Genomic DNA, 20,301 nt, shown 5'->3' on the forward strand with positions numbered 1-20,301 from the left:
AAGTATACTCAAGAAATAGTGCAGCACCACAACACACTCACTAAATATCTCTGCATTTTAGCAAATTAGAGAGATTGTGGTATCTACAGAGCTTAGCAAGTGTGGTGCCACAGTCTCTGTTCACTTGTTCAGCTCTGGAGATACTAAGCACGGTGTTGTGCCTCTTCTATCTATCAAGTATCCCTGGAGCCAAGCAAGTGCCATTGTAGTGGCACAACACACTTACTAAGCAGATCCAGAGTTGAGCACCACACCATGAAGTATCTCTACAGCTTAACAAGATTGTGGTAGCAGAAGTTGCACATACCTGCCATGCAGCGGAGGAGCCGAGAGACGGTGGAGCGATTCTTTGGCTAAACAACACTTCATTGATCAAGTGCAAGTTTAGTAAGGAATTTATTTTTCAAGGATCAGAAAATGGTTGCAGTGTCTATGATCTACATGTAAATGTAAATTAACCCGCTATACAGTTGCTGGTTAACACTGTATCTAACATCTAGGGGTGGAGGGGAGGAAGCCTAGCTAGAGATTTATTGCATAAATGCAAAATCAACATAGAAATGAATAGGGATTGGCTGAAAACAATGGGAAGTGTATTACAAAGATCCATGAAACATAATTTTAACCACAATATTTTCTCTTGTGAAAAATACAACTATTAGTGAGATAAAATGTACAATTGATTTTTTAAAGGAAAAACACAGTATAAAGGAAAATAGTTTTCTTCAAAACAAGGAAAATAGTTAAGGTATTTTTTTTTTTGTTTGTTTTTTTTCTTTTATCCATTATAATATAATTTGACACCAAAAAAAAAAAAAAGCATAGAATTGCACCAACTCCGCGTTCAGTCTCCTGAACAATAATCATTCGTAAAAGGAGTCCGTAAAGCGTAATGATTTATACGATTCTTTAATCATGGTGGTTATGTCAGGGGAGGGGGAGGTCGCGCAGAACTCTTTGTTTTACAAAATGTACAGTATTTCTTAGTAGGCTAAATGCAGTGATCCGGGAATTATAAAGGCAAATATTGTTCTTGTACCTCGGTCTTACTCTTTCATGGGGAGGGGGATACAGAGATTCTCTTTTTACAGAGGCAGGAAAAAACCCAAAAGAATGTAGTAAAGCATTTAAGTGTTATCGCTATAGGTAATAAAGAAAGTAACTCTATATTTAGTGCATGCTGTATCATTTTGCAGAAAAAAAAAATTTCCTTTAAAATAAAAATAAAGCATTACCCAATAGTTTACAAAATGGAAAAAAAAAAAAAATTGAGGAAAAAAACAAAAACAAAATGGCCAGGATAAAACGTGCTGTCTTCCCAGTCTTTCCTGGGGGATTAGGCTCTCGCCAGAGCAGATTCCTCCGACGCACGGAGCGCATTAGCAGCGTCTCGTTTGGAGTCTGTAGCCGTCTCTTTCAGTATGTTAGTGCTGTTGGGGGGGAGGGGAGGGGTATACTGTAAGAAGAGCGGAGGGCTGGGGACATAAAGCTTGGGCCTAAGAACATGTTTGCTGCACACGACTCAAAAGTTCACCAAACTTCTCAAAGAGCTCCTCCACCCACTTTATCTTTTTCAGACAGTGGTTGACCAGCTCCTCTTGCTTCAGGTCTCGATTTGCCTTCTGAACGGAGGAAACCTGCAACACAGAACGAAAAGCATAAGGCAAGAGCAACGGGATTAACTTCCATTCAACGGAGAGAAATGAAAAGATTGAATCAATCGGTGAATGGTTTGGAACCCAACAAATAAGTAAATGAAAGTATGTGATAATGACATCATGCTGCCATCTAGTGTGCGGTTACCAATTATTGCACATGGCTCTACCCAACTGATTTTAAAGGGATACTGTCGTGGGAAAACATGTTTTTCTCAAAACGCATCAGTTAATAGTGCTGCTCCAGCAGACTTCTGCACTGAAATCTGTTGTTCAAATAAGCAACTGATTTTTTTATATTTTAATTTGAAATCTGACATGGGGCTAGACATATTGTCAATTTCCAATCTGCCCCCAGTCATGTGACCTGTGCTCTGATAAACTTAAGCCAATCTTTAGGGCAGGGTCACACAGACAGATTCGGAGAGATTTAGTCGACCTCTTCTGCGGGGCGACAATCTCCCCGAACTGCCTTCCCTCTGCTATAATGAGAAAACACCAGCGCAATGGCACTCGCGGGGCTTCAATTTCCGAAATGGCCACACAAGGAAACTTCGGGTGACTTCGTAAATCGAAGCGCCGCAAGTGCATTGGGGCAGGCAATTTTTAATTTTACCGGGCAGAATGCAGGGGGAAGGCAGTTCAGGGAGATGTCGTCCCGAAGAAGAGGCGATTAGTCGGCAGATGACTACATCTCCCCGAATCTGCCCGTGTGCCCCTGCCCTTACTGCCTGTTTAAGTGATATCACCCCCTCCCTCCCCCCAGCAGTCTAACAACAGAACAATGGGAAAGTAACCAGATAGCAGCTCCCTAATACACAATAACAGCTGCCTGGTAGATCTAAGAACAGCACTCAATAGTAAAAATCTAGGTCCCGCTGCAACTCCTTCAGTTACATTGAGTAGGAGAAACAACAGCCTGCCAGAAAGCAGTTCCATCTCCAGTTCCAAAAAAGCACAAGACCAGGCAAAATGACCTGAGATGCACCTACACACCAATTGTTACAGCTAATAAAAATACACTTGCTGGTTCAGAAATTACATTTTGTATTGTAGAGTGAATTATTTGCAGTGTAAACGGTGTAATTTAAAAATAAAAACTACACCATAAAAATCATGAACAATCATGAACCCTTTAACACCTCGAACTAGAGATTTAAACTAAAGGTGACCATACACAGGTCAATCTGTTTGCCGATCCCTGGGCCAGTGCATGGATCATCCACTGGGGTCTATGGAGACCCATTAACGCTCTTCATCCAATAGGATGGTCAAACTTGCCCAATTGATATATTGCAGAATTATAGTCAGTCAGATACTGGTTGGACAGGTCCATCGGTGGGTAGACAAACTGCTGACACTGTCTGGTGCCAAAATTAGCATCTTAAATCTTCCCTTGTTCCCCCTGCCTTTAAATTAACTTTTAGTATGATGTAGGTAGTGATATTCTGAGACAATTTGCATTTGGTTTTCATTTTTTATTATTTGTGGTTGTTTAGTTATTTAGAGCTTTATTCAGCAGCTTTCCAGTTTGAGAAATCTGGTTGTTAAGGTCTAAATTACCCTAGCAACCATACATTGATTTAAATAAGAGACTGGAATATGACTAGGAGATGACCTGAATAGAAAAATGTATAATAAAAAGTAGTAATAAATAGAAGCTACAAACGTGGTATAAGGATGTCATGGCTATGGTAAACTGATTACAACGCTGTAATAATGTCTGTGTTACATGAATACACTGAGTAAACTTGTATCTCATCCATGTTAATGTACTGTATTGAACTAAATAAAGAAACTTTTGTTAAAAAAAAGTAGCCTTATAGGGATTTTTTTTGGAAGGAAGGAGTTAGAAGAAGGTGGTAAATAATCCAAAAACTATTAAAAAAGGCCAAATGAAAATTGGCTTAGAATTAGACATTCTATAACAAAAAGTTAACTGAAAAGTGAACCAGTCCTTGAAGACGTTAAAAAAGGGAGGGGGGGGGGGAACAGCCAGATCAAGAAATGATGCATACCTCTTCTTTGCATATGAGATATATATGGTACTTGTAATGGTGGAGTGCATGATACAGTGAGCACAGCTGTGATTTTTCTGGTTGTACAGGGAACTCCTATAATAAAAAAGGATAAATAGTTATTAGTGCACATATATAATAGCAGGTATGAAAAAATATTTTAAATTAACAGTAAGTAGAAAAAAATATTGGATGGCAACTCTGTGCTCCGCTAAGAAATATTTTTTTTAATGAAAACCCAGCGGTGCTTATACAGAAAAAGGAAGCAAATGTCCCCTCTAGTGACATTGCAAAACCACAACAAATATGGAACACTATGGAATGATTGTAAAATACTGGCAAGTTCAGGGAGAGTTAAAATAAAAAATACATAATTTTTGATAGTACTGCAGAACTCAAGCAGTTTGTTTGTTGCCCTGTAGAGCAGTCGGCGACTGTGTAGAGATTTGTATCGGATTTTATGTTGCCTTTACATCCCCTTTACTGTTTCCAGCTGCAGGGACAAAGATCATGGAGCCAGATTTAAACAGATAAACTGGGATTCTATTTGAAGGATTATTTTGCTGCAGCCACTGGTTCTGCAGAGTTGGAGACAGTCTGTATTAAACAATACAAAAACTATAAAATCCACATTAGATTACATGACAACACAGGACCCAGTGCAGTCTGTATATTCTGATTATTAATCAGTCTTGCTGTATCGGCTTCTGGCAGATATTATTTGCTTTGTGCTGTTTTGATAATTTATGATGATCCCTAAGCAGCCGAGACCACACTGAGCATGTGCACAGTCTTGCAAAGATGTATAACAAAGTTACAAGATGGTGACCCCCTGTGGCCAACTTTGAAAGCATAAATCATTTATTTGATTAGGCTTGTGGTGCAGTAAACTCATGTTTATATTTAGTATACAAAATACAGCATTTCTAGCCTTATTCTATTTTAGACTTTACTTCCCCTTTAAACATGGCCTGCAACAAGCATAACTTCAACATCTTTATTTGGGGGATGAGTGTTTCCTGTCCATTTACCCATATAAAATATATATGTGAGGACGCACCTGTGATTGCTTTGATGGGTTCTTGGCAGGCCGCAGGGTTTTCTTGTTATACCACTTGCCATTGACTTTTATTTTGCAAGCCGCGGCTCCTCCAGATTTGCCTTTTGTCTCTCGGGAAATGATTGCAAAATCCGGGTAATTTTCCAGAGCATTCTTGGAAGAATGGGGAAGAGTGGAACAAAAAAGGTGTTAAAATACCTTTTTATACATATACATTTATACATGAAATAAAAATATCATGTATAAATGAGAAACAACACTCCCAGAGTATCCAGACAATAATTCATTCATTGTTGCTACACTGAACTATGGGAGGTGCATGAATTATTTAAAAAAAAAAAAGCCACAATACTGCATCAGATCTAGTAGTTTATAGCAACAAATGAGATGCTTGCTTTTAAACACATGACTAGTAATTATTTTCTGTTATGGCTTAATAGACCTGCCCCAAATATCTATTGTATAACCCCTATTTAATGGAGAAAAGCCATATTCACTCAATAAACATTTCCTTGATATGAAAAATCCCACGTTATGGCATGAACACGTTGGGGCTCATTTATAAACACTGGGCAAATTTGCACCTGGGCATTAACCTATGGCAACCAATCAAATGTTTGCTTTCATCGTTTAATCTGCAGTTGGCTGCAAAAAGCAAGTAACTGATTGGTTGCTATTAGGGATGCACCGAATCGACTTTTTTGGATTCGGCCGAACCCCCGAATCCTTCGCGAAAGACCAAAGGTTGCTATAGGTTATAAAGTTACTCAGTGTTTATAAATGAGCTCCAGAGTCCCATAGAGACACCTACGACTAAGTGCCAGAGGGTACGAAACGCGTAAGGTGGGGTCAGTATGTATAAAAAACTTTTTAAATTGTTTATACTAATAAATAAATTTATTTTTTACTGAAAACAAGCCTTGGGGCATATATCTTTTGATATAAAATTGTTGTGTCCCATAGAAATACGCCCTCAGTTATGGAAACGCCCCAAACTGATGTGTACCTTGAGTGGCTGTTCTAGCTGCAATTTTGTAAGCAGCCTTCGCCTGTTCTCGTTTAACATGCCTTCGATTTTTCTCATGTGTGGCAGGAGAACGTCATCTGGAAAATAGGAGAGTCAAGCATTAATACCAGAGTGGTACGATATAAGCCAGATCCAAAATATAAAACATACAATTGTATTTGACCAATGGACCACTAAGTCAAGGAAAATAGATGATGGAGGGAGGGAGGGTGCTCGTTACAAGATGGGAGACACTTCACACAAATTCAGGGTTAGAAGACTTCCATAATTTGTAACTGCTCAGAAAATGCAAAGCAAAACGTGGCATTTTGATTGTGTCATCTTAGATCAGCCATTGAAAATGGGTCAGTGTATCAGGTGACCACTAATTGCAGCTCATGGCTGACCACAGGTACTTCCCTTACAAGTGATGGGACCTTTCCTCGGCTAATATACAAAATGCATCAGTTAATAGTGCTGCTCCAGCAGACTTCTGCACTGAAATCCGTTTTTCAAAAGAAAAATTTGAAATCTGACATAGGGCTAGAAATGTTGTCAGTTTCCCATCTGCCCCCAGTCATGTGACTTATGCTCTGATAAACTTCAGTCACTCTTTTCCCTCCCAGCAGCCTAACAACAGAACATTGGGAAGGTAACCAGATAGCAGCTCCCTAACACAAGATAACAGCTGTCTGGTAGATCTAAGAACAACACTCAATAGTAAAATCCAGGTCTCACTGAGACACATTCAGTTACACTGGGTAGGAGAAACAACAGCCTGCCAGAAAGCAGTTCCATCCTAAAGTGCTGGCTCTTTCTGAAAGCACATGACCAGGCAAAATCACCTGAGATGCATATACACACTAATATTATAAATAAAAAAATTATACAGTTGCTGGATCAGGAATTCAATTTTATATTGTAGAGTGAATTATTTGCAGTGTAAACAGTGTAATTTAGAAATAAAAACGACAATCATGACAGAATCCCTTTAAAGCCAACACAAGTAGTAATGATCAATGTTTGGATGAGAACAAATCTGTCAGACAGAAAGACAAAGGACTCAGTAAAACCAAACTGAACATAAGTCCAGGTTGGAATAAGGAATAATACACAGAAATTACAATGTGAATTGAGAGAGAAGCAGAAAGATACCATTTTCTTTTTCCAGATTTTGCATCATATTCCCATCCAATGTGAGGCCCACAAGAAGCTCAATATATCCTTTAAAGGTCTCTTTCATCGCTCTCGTGTTTAGAAATCGTGTGACAATGGGTGGAGGCGGAGGCTCAAATTCTAAAAATAAGCAAAATATATATATTTGTACTTTCATAAACAAAAAACATTGGTTGTCTTAATTGCCTACAGCAGTGCTGTCCCAACTGTGGAGCAGAGGGCTGGAATTTGTCTGGCCTATATGGTGCCGATAATGGAAGTCAGTGTTGGCCGCTCCCTGTTTTTAAACTACAAGCATTTTAAATCACACCCACGTTACCATCAGAACTTTTAAGACCATGTCCACATTAATGGTGGTAACACACCAATAAACCAAATGGTTGGTGCTCACTGCAGGGATATCGCTCATATGTGAAAAATGCAAGTCATATTAAAACATACCCTTTAAAGAAATTATTCAGAGTAAAAATAAAAATTGGGTTCTAATATAGTTAGTAGCCAAAAATGTAATGTATAAAGACTGGAGTGATGGATGTGTAACATAAAAGCCAGAACACTACTTACTGATTTGCAGCTCTCTTGGTTTCCACTGATTGGTTACCGGGCAGTAACCAGTCAGTGACTTGAAGGGGGGGGTCACATGGGTCATAACTGTTTGCTTTTGAATCTGAGCTGAATGCGGAGAATCAATTGCAAACTCATTGACCAGTTTTGTCCCATGTGTCCCCCCACTGACTAACTCAGAGTTAGAGAGCTGAAATGATAAGCAGGAAGTAGTGTTCTGGCTATTATGTTACACATCCAGTCACTCCAGCCTTTATACAATACATTTTTAACTAACTAACTAACTACATTAGATAGATTTTTTATTTACCCAGTTTTTATTTTTACACTGAACTGTTCCTTTAAGTCCATATGCCTCCTTCTCCCCTGTGGATAACACAACACTCCCCCCCTCCCAGCATATGATCAAACACCTTAGGGGCCCCTACTAATAAATTCCAAATGCTATCAAACCCCCAGAACACACAGGTGGTATACAGTATACACAATACACTGTCTCTGACTCACAGGGACCATTCCCAATTCACCCTTAGACATTTATTACCCAATTTACTCAAGCAAACAGGCAGGGTTGTTTATGATAAGGATAATAGAAAAAGAAGAAATAAAAAGTAATAACATTGTAGCTTCACAGAGCAATAGTTTTTTGGCTGCCAGAGTGACCCATATTTATTATTTGGTAAAGGGCAGAAAAGGTAAGAAAATAATCCAAAAACCGAAGACCAGTTGAAAAGATGCTAAACACTGGACAATTTGCTACTAAGTAGGGATGCACCGAATCCAGGATTCGGTTCGGGATTCGACCTTTTTCAGCAGGATTCGGCCGAATCCTTCTGCCCGGGCTAACCGAATCCAAATTTGCATATGCAAATATTGGGGCAGAAGAGAAAAAGTAAAAAATATTTTCCCCTTCCCACCCCTAATTTGCATATGCAAATTTGGATTTTGTTGGGTATTTGGTCAAATCTTTCGCGAAGGATTCAGGTGTTCAGTTGAATCCAAAATAGAGGATTCGGTGCATCCCTACTACTAAGTCTCTACTAATGTGATCTCCCCCGTTAAAGGTGAAAGACTGAAGATTGTCACTCACAAAAAAAATCAAATTGAGTAATTTTACAATAGGATTGTAAAAAACAGAACCATGAAGCGTACCTTCCTCATCACTTTGCATGTCTGGCGAGGAGTCAGACTGGGAAGACGAAAACTCTTCTTTCCACTGCTTCCTTTTCTTTGGTGGGGGCTCAGCCTTGGTCTTCTGCTGTTTGGCTTTGGGTTTCGCAGACACTACTTTTGGTGGTGCGCTCTTAGGGGGAGGAGTCTCAGACACTTTGCTGCCCCCACTCGCCTTCGTGTGAGTAGTTCTGTAGACAAAAGAATATAGATTAGTTGACGGATAGCTTTTTTTTGGGGGGGGGGGGGCTACCAGTCACCACCCAGTTTCACTATGACCATAAGAAAATAAGACTGAACTCGGGTCTCTTGGAGATAGCAAGTAACAACTTGCATCACACCTTTCAATAACGTTTTGACAAAAAGCCAACCACACTTCAAACGATTAGCTTTTTAAAGCCAACTGCAAGTAGAACAATGAATGCAACAATCTGATTGGTTGTCATGGGTTACTGCCCAAATTTGCCCAGTGTTGGTAGAGGGAAAAGGCTGCTAGGGTGGGAAAATGAGCAGATCTGCTCACTGCCGACTGGTTTTGCTGCCGTAAACAATGCATCATGGCAAAGCCCCCATACTCTTAGTGCAATAAAAGGGGGTCTGAACCGATGCTTAACCAAGTAAGGGTGGGATGCTAGAAGTTGCATCCAAAAACCAAAATTATCAGATTCCAGCACATGCACTTAAATATAGATGTATCAGGAATGGCGCTATTGGACAAGTCCTCTATATGGCTTACACCATATTACGAATACTCCTTGTATTCTGAAATAAAACAGGAAGGAAGTTTTATTTAAGAATACAGGAAGAAGCAGAGGACAACATCACTCTGAGTGACAAGTACCAAGTAGTTAGGATTTATTTGGCTACCGAAGCAATTTATTGCCAATAGATTAGCCACAATAGTGTAAGATAGAACACTATATTTATTCTGCAGTATGCTTTACCATACCTGAGTAAACAGCTCTAGTTTAGTGTGACATTACTTCCTGCTTGAGTCTCTCCCTGCTCACTCCTAAGCTCTGAGCTCAGATTACAGCAGGGAGGGGGAGAGGGAGAGAGAAGCAAACTGAGCATGCTCAAGCCCTAGCCCTGGAGGTTTAAGCTGAAAACAGGAAGTCTGATACAGAAGCCCATGTGTAAACAATAAAAGGAAAGAAATGCTGTGTTTCATTTGACAAAGGACTTCAGAGCAGCATTATTTTCTGATAAAGCTTAGCCTTTCCTTCTCCTTTAATGCTTAAATATTTTACGGCCATATGAAGGTGGGAGAGAAAGAGAAAATATAAAAAATGACATTTGCTTCTCATGAGAAACACCCGCAATCATTGTCAAGAGTACCGGGAACTACCGTAATGGTGCCAATAAAGGGGATCCATAACCCAATAAAAATATTCCAAATCCTATTTTATCACATTAGTCAAGCAATAACTTTAATTTGTGGACACTGTTATTAAGGCAAGCCTTGCATCATCTCAGAATCTTGTTTGTGCACCAGAATGGGGGACCTGATGTCCATTCCCATGCAATGGCTGCACAATTAAATGGTTTAGAGAATGGGGGGGGGGGGGATGTGGGGAGTGCAGTGACATCTAGGAATCTGAATAGAAAGTGAAAGTAACTACCTGCCCTGCCTCTATGCCTAAGGCATAGAGGCGGGGCAGACAATATTTGATTGACAGTTGAGATTTTTAAATGTGTTTATGCTTTAATAAAAAATAGAATTTGGATTTCATGTTTAATTTGAAAAGGACTTTTATTATACAGTTTTTTATGGCTGGGTGAGAGGTCCACTAATGTGCGAGTAAATCATACCTGTGTGTAGAGTGACAATGCTTAATTATATATAGAAAAGTACCTTGCGGGTGGTAATACTTTGCTCTTGGGTTTCCGAGAGCAAACACGCACGTATTCCTTCTTGTTCGCATTTTCAACAAACTTCACATACACTCTCTTGTACTTTGTTTTCGCATCTCCAAAGTAACCCAGGTACTGCAAAAGAATTAAAAAAAATGTTTTTTAAATGATCACCCTGTCCAAGAGCAGTTGCATCGAGAATGTCAGCTGTAATCAATTTAGTCTGAAAGGAAAAAAAAATTTAAAATACAAGATACAAGCAACCAATTTTTATTTTAATGTAACTTAGGAGCTGTCACGTGATTGAAACACAGGCCTACTTAGTGACTTAAAGGAAAACTATACCCCCAAAATGAATACTTAAGCAACAGATAGTTTATATCAAAGTGAATGACATTAAAGAATCTTACCAAACTGGAATATATATTTACATAAATATTGCCCTTTTACATCTCTTGCCTTGAACCACCATTTCGTGACTCTATCTGTGCTGCCTCAGAGATCACCTGACCAGAAATACTACAACACTAACTGTAACAGGAAGAAGTGAGGAAGCAAAAGACAGAACTCTGTCTGTTAATTGGCTCATGTGACCTTACATGTGGTTTGTATGTGTGCACAGTGAATCGTATAATCTCAGGGGGCGGCCCTTATTTTTTAAAATGGCAATTTTCTATTTATGATTACCCAATGGCACATACTACTAAAAAAGTATATTATTATGATAATGGTTCATTTACATGAAGCAGGGTTTTACACATGAGCGGTTTTGCTCAGTATCTTTTAATAGAGACCTACATTGTTTGGGGGGTATAGTTTTCCTTTAATATTGAGTCATTCTGACTTACTCATAATGAATAATAAAGAATGACAGTTAAACAGCTGCAGAAATGTTTATAAAATGAAATAAAACACACACCATAGGTGGCAGATGTTAAAAAACACAATTCTGCGTTGCGCTACAAGCCTCTCTGGGAACAACTTACACTGTTTGTAGCAGCGAACGATCTTTGTCCATCTCTTATTTCAGGGATGAATTTCTGCAGCAAGGCCTTTTGGACTTTCCAAATAGCCGGAGGCTCCTTTCCGGTACGTAATGCTTCCTGCAATAAGCAAAATTAGAGGCAGATGTATTAGTTCAACATTCTCAAACTGCAACCTGCGTTTTTAGGTTATAGAAAGTTTAGTACTTGTAAACGCACGAGGAATATGCACGAATGTTACACATGGGTTCAATAATTCTTGTGTTCCGCAGTGAGAAACTTTATAAACAAAAATATTAGTCCTAGTCCTTCCTGTGAAGAATCAAATGAATTTAGTGATTTCTACCAGTGGGATGTCTATTTAGGGATGCCCTCACTTAATAGAGAACTAAATCCTAAAAACCAATATGGTTAAAAATACCATATTTTATATAATGAATTTATTGCACGAGGCTAAAGTTTCAGCTTGTCAATAGCAGCAATGATCCAGGACTTCAAACTTGTCACAGGGGTCACCATCTTGGAAAGTGTCTGTGACACTCACATGCTCAGTGAGCTCTGAGCAGCTGTTGAGAAGCTAAGCTTAGGGCTCGGCACTAATTATCCAGCAGAAAATGAGCTTCCCCTGTAATATAAGATGATGCTACAGGGCTGATTAATTAAATTCTGATGCTAATTGCACTGGTTTCTGTGCTGCCATGTAGTAATTATCTGTATTAATTATTAATCAGCCTTATATTGTGACATTTCTATTCTATGTGTACTGTATATTGTGAGTGGGTCCCTAAGCTCAGTAAGTGACAGCAGCACAGAGCATGTGCAGTGAATCAGCAGAAAAGAAGGAAGAATGAGCTACTGGGGCATCTTTGGAGACACAGATCTTTACTGCTAAAGGGCTGTGGTTGCCTTGGGCTGGCACAAAAACACAAACCATAATGTACAACATTTCTAGCTACTTCTTTAGTTACTCCTGACAGGCATGGCAGGAGTAAGAGAGCTGAGGGAGTGCAGGTAAATATGCTCCAGGTAGCAGAATGTCTTGGATGGCCACTTGTTAAGACAGGTACCTAAAAAGCTGCTCTAAAGAGTAGCCTGTTCATGGGCAAACGGTAAAAAAAAAGTGGCTTGCTCACTTTCCCCCAGCAACATGGAGTGGAATACACTCAGAAAATGGCTAGGAGAAGTAAGTCAATTTTCTGAGGAATTTCCTCTTGGACCTTGGCATTTGCTTGGAAGTTTGATTTGCGTTTAGAAAGAGCTGGGGAGCCAAGGTCAAAGACATAAGGGAAAAGGCACTGGGTTTAAAACTAGTTTTTTGCCCATTTAATGTCACATTGACATCCTGGGAGTTCTGCAGCAGACGTCTGTTTAACTGAAAAGAACCAGAAGAACTTGTATACTGTGATTATTTAATAGAAAATGCAAAGAGAGTAGCCAATTTTTTATTAAATACATACAGTAAAAAAAAAAACCATACTGGTTCAGCTCCTCCTTAAAGGGATACTGTCATGGGAAAACATGTTTTCAAAACACATCAGTTAATAGTGCTGCTCCAGCAGACTTCTGCACTGAAATCTGTTATTAGAAAGAGCAAACATTTTTTTTTATATTTAATTTTATTATATATATACATATATATTTTATATTGTAGAGTGAATTATTTGCAGTGTAATTTAGAAATAAAAACTACACCATAAAAATCATGACAGAATCCCTTTAAAAAAAAAAAAAAAAAGGTATGGGTGATTTATGCAAATGAAACCATTACCGTGAGCATTTCTATGTCTTCAATTTTCACCACAAATTCGTCTCGTTCCCGGTACATCCCCTCGCCTCCGCTTTCTGTGTTTTCCTCATCGGTGAAACCCTCAATTGCAATGGTCTCCTGTAACTTGGCGAGCTGTTCTGGCTGGGTAGGCTCAGGCTGGCTGGGTTTGACAGATTCTTGAGCTTTAGTCTTGTCTTGGCCATTTCTTGGGGTAGAAGGTTCTTGCTTGGTGGAAAGGGTTGCCTTGTCTCCTTCTTGGAGGAAAAAGAGGGAAGAGAAATCTTGTTACCACAGGTTTTAAGTGTTACATTGTTGATTAATATCATGCAAGTTTTTACCTATACCCTGAGCTAAATGGGGCTGATTGTTTGGCCCCAGAGCTAACGGCCTGTTCATAACAGGAGGCACTGCAAGCCCATTGGGTGGGGACCGCAACATGGTCCCTGTCCAGCAGGATTTTCAAACATGCCTGATGGATTTCTGGCCAATTTTTGCCAGGTGATCCGACAGCTCATCCCGATAGATCACTTTTGCCAGGTGAGTTAATAGGTCACCTGTCAAAAGTACAGAGTCAAATCGTCACCCAGATCAGGTCCAACTGTTTAAAGGGATACGGTCATGGGAAAAAAACGTTGAATGTTTTTCAATAGTGCTGCTCAAGCAGAATTCTGCACCGAAATCCATTTCTCAAAAGAGCAAAGAGATTTTATTTATATTTAATTTTGAAATCTGACGTAGGGCTTGACATATTGTCAATTTCCCAGCTGCCCCAAGTCATGTGACTTGTGCTCTGATAAGCTTCAGTCCCTCTTTACTGCTGTACTGCAATTTGAAGTGATATCACCCCACTCCCTTTCCCCCTCAGCAGCCTAACAACAGAACACTGGGAAGGTAACCAGATAGCAGCTCCCAGAGACACACGTGGAGATTCGGGGAGATTAGTCGCCCTGTGACAAATCGCATCGCATATATATATAAATAAACAAATATATATATATATATATATATATATATATATATATATATATATATATATATATATATATATATATATATATATATATATATATATATATATATATATATATATATATATATATATATATAATATATATATATATATATATATATATATATATATATATATATATATATATATATATATATATATATATATATATATATATATATATATATATATATATATATATATATATATTATATATATATTATATATATATATATATTATATATATTATATATATTATATATATATATATATATATATATATATATATATATATATATATATATATTATATATATTATATATATATATATATATATATATATATTATATATATTATATATATTATATATATATATATATATATATATATATATATATATATATATATATATATATATATATATATATATATATAAATAAAAAAGAGGTTGACTTGGTCTGGATGAACCAACAGCTTTTGCATGACCACCTTTACACTAAGCTTGGAAACTGGGTTTTCTACTTGTCTATTTCTAACCGGCTCAATTTTGTCCCAATGAAATTCACCCTATTCTATACACTTGCCACTGGAACCCATGATCAGATCGGCCTGATTTGGCCCAGAACATGGGCAGCGAAATTGGGGTCAGATTCGCTTGTTTCATGACTTCCCCAAAGTACAAAACTACCCGTGGGTGGCCACCTTATGTCTTGGACCAGTTTTGGAGCCAATGTATGACAGTTGGGTAACCTAAAACATATGTGCAGTGGGTATAACATTTGAATGAAGATGTACAAATTTGGATAAATATTGCCCAAACGGTCAATAACAACCGTTTAATTCCAGTTCTCAAAGGAGAAATAAATACAAATATAAAAATTTGCAGAATGAAAGCAAATTCGATTACAAGCATCATACATCAGTTAAAAGTCTTTTTAAGATTTTAAAGTTATTTATACAGTATATGCAATCACTACTGAAAGCAGTAATTCTCTCCACTATTGTTGGTTCTGACTACAACATTGCCTGAATCAACGAAGCAGAAGCCAGTTATCCTTAAACCAAGAATTCAGTACCCACATTACTGTGATTCTTTTTTCAGGGCTGTTAATCGCTGAGCATTTTGGGAACTGGAATCTTGGCTGAAGGAGAGTTGACTTTTGCTAAACTTTTTAAACGGTGCCTGCAGTCAGAACCAACAGTTCAAGGAACAGGAAGAAACTTACGGCTTTCAATAGCAATAACATTTACAGGTAAATTTAGTTGGTTTTGATGTATTTGGGAATGCAGCTTAGAATTTGACTTTCACTGGGCAAAATTAGATTTTTGGGGTCACATCCCACTAAAATCATTTAGCAACTTAAATCAGATCCTTAATGTACTGCTTTGGCAATGTGCAAAACAACATTATGGGGCACAGTTATCAAGGGTCAAATTTTGAATTCATGTGAGTTTTTGTTAACTAACCATGAATTCGATTATACAATTTACTAATAAAATCGAATATGTAAAACTCGGAAGAATTTTACAGAATCAAATTCGGCTCGATTAGAATTTTTTCTCTGGAAAAAACAAAAAAAAAACTAAACTAAATGTGAGGAAGGCTACAAACAAGCCCAAATTGATCACTGCACCTCTACCATTGACTTGTACAGTAATTCGGCAGGTTTTAGTTGTCGAATTCATTTTTTTTTAAAAAAACATTTGAATCCAGTTTGGATAATTCCCTAGTTGAATTTGACAGTTTTGACCATAAAAAAAATGTGAAAATTCCAATTTTAAATTCGACCCATAATAAATCTGCCCCTTAATGGTCAAATCCTAAATCCCACTTACACAACAAAACAAAGTATGTAACTTTTACCAGTTTTGAGCCTTTTTTCAGAGTTCTCATCCAAAGCAGAGAGTGCCGTGGATATGCTCTTCTGGAGGTCATTATTGCCCACATTGGCATCATCTTCATCAGAAGAAAAGGAAGGCAGTGTCTCCAGGTTCTTCTTCAAATCCTCCTCTGCCTTTTTAGGAGAGCTTGTGTTGCCACTGTCGGGCACCGGAGCACCTGCTGCAGATTGCTGAGGAAGAGGGCCAGGGCATGGTGGCCTTATTACTGGGGTGCATGGCCTTCGAACGCGACCGGGCACACGAACTGCAGGAGCAGAAAACTGCTGCTTTGGTCCAGTTTTTAAAAAGTCTAAGAACGACGCAATAAATCCAGACTTTACTTCAGGCTGTTTCTCCTCGACTTCCTTAATTTTTTGCCTCATCCTCTCCTGGTGCTGGTATGAATCGTAATAACCCTCGGAAACGTGAGAGGAATATTGCACACCTGGCACATCTGGGCCCTTGCTGACGGGCCTCTTTAAGGGCATGTTTCGCTTTATTTGCTTGAGATTTGCATTTTCATCTTCCGTGAATTGTTTTATTGGCATTTTGTCTTTTCCCTTTTGAAGGCCATCTTGGGAGAGATCTGGGCAGTCTTCTTCCATTTGGCTAGTGGAACTGCCCCCTGCCTGAGGATCTATTTTGGATAAATGCTGACTTGGAACTTGGCCAAGAGCCGTGTTTTCATCACCGCCCATAATGAAATCCCCTTCAGGTGTCGTATTCTCCTCACTAAGGGTTTTGTTATTGGAAAGAAACTGTGCATCCCTGACCTCCTCTGGTATATTCCCCCCTTCCTTTGGTTCCTGATTAACGCTTGACTGCGTCTTGATTTTCTCTGAATTCTTTTCATGATCTTCCTGGTTCGCCCCGGGTACCGGTGAAACCATTCCGCTCTGCAGGTCTTGTTCCATTGGCTGAATACGTGTTTGATCAAGACTTACATTTTTGGTCTGAGCGGTAGAAACGGTTGAGAGGTTTATTGCGGTTTGGCTACCATTTAAGGAAAGGCTATTCATGTTTTGTGGCTTTGGGGGTGCAAAGGTCGGGGACATGTGTCTAACATTTAGAGACTGAAATCGAGATTTAGCGTCTTGGTTTTTGACTGACAGATTTTCTTCATTAGAAGACTTGGCAAATTCTTGAGCAGCCGTAGCTGCTAATATATCATCAACGTGAGACAAAAAGTTCCTTTCATCGCTGAGCAGCATGGACTCGGAGAAACACATTGGATTTAGAGAGTCAAACTGATTCTTGGAGTCCAGTCGGCCTCTCTGACTGAAATGATCTTTTGTGTGCAAGTGCTGCTGCAAATGTTTGCCATCAGATGTGTCCATTTTTATTACTTCTGAACCTTGGGCGTGAAGAGACTGCTGAGCCTGGGCTCCATTGCTCTGAATTATTTGCCCGTCCATTTGAAGAAACGCATGTGCTACTTGGGGTGGGCTCTGAATTTGCTGCATTTGCGTAGAGGGCTTTGTTTGCCCCATGTTTGACTGCAAAATAGACTGTTGAAACATCTGCAAATCGCATCCTGAATCCAGAAGCTGAAGATGCTGAGAATGCCTCATGGCAGCCTGTAGTTGTGGGGACGTGCTTGGCTGCTCCTGCATCTTTGTGTCTAGAACTTTTTGCAGCATATTATGCTGACTCAGGTCTTTAGCACTTACTTGTGTGGATTGTATTAAGTCTGTATTCTTTTTCCCATCATGACTAACAGAATTATTTAGATGGCTAACATGCTGGGACATATGGCCAACAGGACTTATCAAGCATTCCTCTTTTTTAGTTCCTTGCAGGCTGAGAACCTGCTCCTCCATCCTAGAATTGCTTTTGATAACACTCTGAGAATATCGGTCATCAGCCTTTGAAACACTGTAGGCCGTTTCATGGGTATTTAGCTCACCTTCGCCAAGACCAGGGGTAGCAGTTTCTAAAGTAGTCTGCTGTAAAGCCTGCAAGTCCTGTATTTGGAATTTCTCTTCTTGTTTTGCAGAAGCATACAGGTTGGTGTCGGATTTCCGTTTTACATAGGATTTGGAGTCAGCTGTAGTTCTACTATTCTGCATGGCTTGCGAGTGTGGAGGAGATGCAAAGGATGAGGGCTGAACGCTTGGCAAAAACTTTTGAGACTGCGGAGAGGTTGGATCTTGCGTATTTGGCGTTGGATGCATAGAAATGAAATTTTGGGTTGGACTTGAAGCGGACAAGTTCTGTCCACGTGAGGAAGCAGAAAATGGAAGGGAAGGTGATGCCAGTGTTAGGTTTTGTCCTGAAGTATAGCTGTTGGAGGGGCTTACTGGGGACATCACCTGTGACTGAGATGAATAGATAACTTGCGACTGACTAACTGAAGTTAAACCCTGAGAGTTATTGGAAGAATAACTTTGTGACTGATTAGCTGAAGACAAATCTCTTGTTTGATCAGAATATGTCTCACTTGACACTGAAGAAATGGAAAGTGACTGATCGGATGGGTAACTTAGTGTCTGGCTGCCAGAGGTTATGGTTTGCGATTGGCTAGAAAATGCAATCAGTGGTTTATACAATGGAGGCAGCTTTTCCGTTTTGATTGTAGAAAAGACTTGTGATTGACTGGCAGATGGCAAATTTGGTGACTGTGTTGAAACATAAATGGGAGATTGGCTTACAGAAAGAAGACTGGGTAGCTGTGCTGTGGAGAAAGCTTGTGCTTGGCTTGAATTGACAGAACTCTGGTTCTGTGAAGACTTGGTGTAGCTTTGCGTCTGCTCAGGAGACACTACACTCTGGGATTTAGGAGGTTTTGAGGACCTTGGGGGTGCCTTTGTAGGGCAGTTTTTTGATTTTGTAGAAGATGGAGGGTAGCCAGGAGATGGTATGACTGATGGATATGACTGGGATAATTCCAATGAAACTTGAGAGGTCTTCTGTACCGGCCCACCATTGCTCACCTGAGTAAGACCTAGTGGAGTGCACAAAAGTGATGCCTGTCTGGATGCGTCCTGCAATGACACTCCACTTAGGCTCGTTAAATAATTAGGTAAGGAATGCTGAGCACCAGATAGCTGTGCCTGAACTGACTGTGTACTGGAAGGCCTCTGATGGTGTTTAATAACACTACATTCCCTCTGAAGTGCTCTTTCAATGGAGGCGGTAGAACCTGTAAAGACTGATGTGCTGTATGGCTGTGCAGGCTGCTGAGTCCCTCCAAGAGCTGTAGGCAACAAGCTAAACTGAGGCTGCAAGAGATGGGGAGCAGACTCCTGGGCTGAGCGATATGTTGAAGATTGCGGAATGCTGGTACTTAAAACAGCACCGCCAATACGTTCAAAAGTCAAAGCAGTTGGTGTTTGTGATGTTTTAATCTGCAGCAGGGGATCATGGGGGGAAAGCAGGCCGTTTGTAGCAGCACTGAAAGTTCCATCTTGAAGGGCAAGGGATGGGGTGGTAGCAAAGTTTCTCGAGCTAAATGTGTTCGGGTGCTGATACGCTGTAAGGGCAGATGTAGGAAATGTTCCAGACGTTTGCAAAGCTCCAGTGACAAACAGTTCGGTTGCTGTCGAGGAATGCATGCCTGGAAAGAGTAAGAGCAAAGTCAGAATCTTTTTATGGTCAAATAAGATGCATCATTGTGAAGAAAATAGTACAAGAATACATAACACATATACTGCATCACATATGTCTATATATGCAATCCAAAGAAAAACTTTCCAGGTGCTCCAGTACAAAATCCAACATATGTATAAGTAAAGCAGGTAGCTTATTGCTTGTATTGTATATAGAAATAGTGAGTATATGTGAGGCGAAATGTTAAAATGTGATATAATTAATGAGTGGATGTGAGGGGGAAATGTTTAATGTGATATACCTTCACTAGAAGAATAATAAAAGGGGTGGTTCACCATTAAGTAAACTTTTAGTATGGTCTATTCTAAGCAACTTTTTAATTGGTCCTTCCTTCTTTCAAATGGGGGTCACTGACCCCATCTAATAAACAAATGCTTTGTAAGTATACAAATGTATTGTTATTGCTACGTTTTAATACTTGTCTTTCTATTCAGGCCTCTCCAATTCACATTCCAGTCCCTTATTCAAATAAATGCATGGTTGCTAGGGGAATTTGCAATTTCAGCCATCTGGTTGCTAAGGTGCTGAATAAAAAGCTTAAAATCTCA

General features: G+C 39.2%; 1 protein-coding gene across 3 annotated transcripts in view; it reads right to left on the reverse strand.

Annotated features, from left to right (window-relative positions):
• Positions 1 to 379: 379 nt before the first annotated feature.
• The window catches only part of qser1.L (glutamine and serine rich 1 L homeolog), a 48,163-nt gene continuing 28,241 nt past the window's right edge, over positions 380 to 20,301 (reverse strand). For 2 of the 3 annotated variants that reach the window (XM_018257443.2, XM_018257446.2), the window contains 10 exons: positions 16,128 to 19,700; positions 13,255 to 13,508; positions 11,490 to 11,606; positions 10,505 to 10,638; positions 8,632 to 8,840; positions 6,895 to 7,035; positions 5,740 to 5,837; positions 4,734 to 4,886; positions 3,674 to 3,769; positions 380 to 1,637 (listed from right to left, as the gene is read on the reverse strand). In XM_018257443.2, coding sequence (XP_018112932.1) covers positions 1,497 to 1,637; positions 3,674 to 3,769; positions 4,734 to 4,886; positions 5,740 to 5,837; positions 6,895 to 7,035; positions 8,632 to 8,840; positions 10,505 to 10,638; positions 11,490 to 11,606; positions 13,255 to 13,508; positions 16,128 to 19,700 — 4,916 coding nt within the window. In that variant the 3' untranslated portion in view covers positions 380 to 1,496. The remainder of the gene's footprint in view (positions 1,638 to 3,673; positions 3,770 to 4,733; positions 4,887 to 5,739; positions 5,838 to 6,894; positions 7,036 to 8,631; positions 8,841 to 10,504; positions 10,639 to 11,489; positions 11,607 to 13,254; positions 13,509 to 16,127; positions 19,701 to 20,301) is intronic. The other variant, XM_018257445.2, reaches the window with a different exon arrangement.

The sequence above is a fragment of the Xenopus laevis genome, chromosome 4L (assembly GCF_017654675.1).
Source record: "Xenopus laevis strain J_2021 chromosome 4L, Xenopus_laevis_v10.1, whole genome shotgun sequence".
Taxonomy (NCBI): Eukaryota; Metazoa; Chordata; class Amphibia; order Anura; family Pipidae; genus Xenopus; species Xenopus laevis.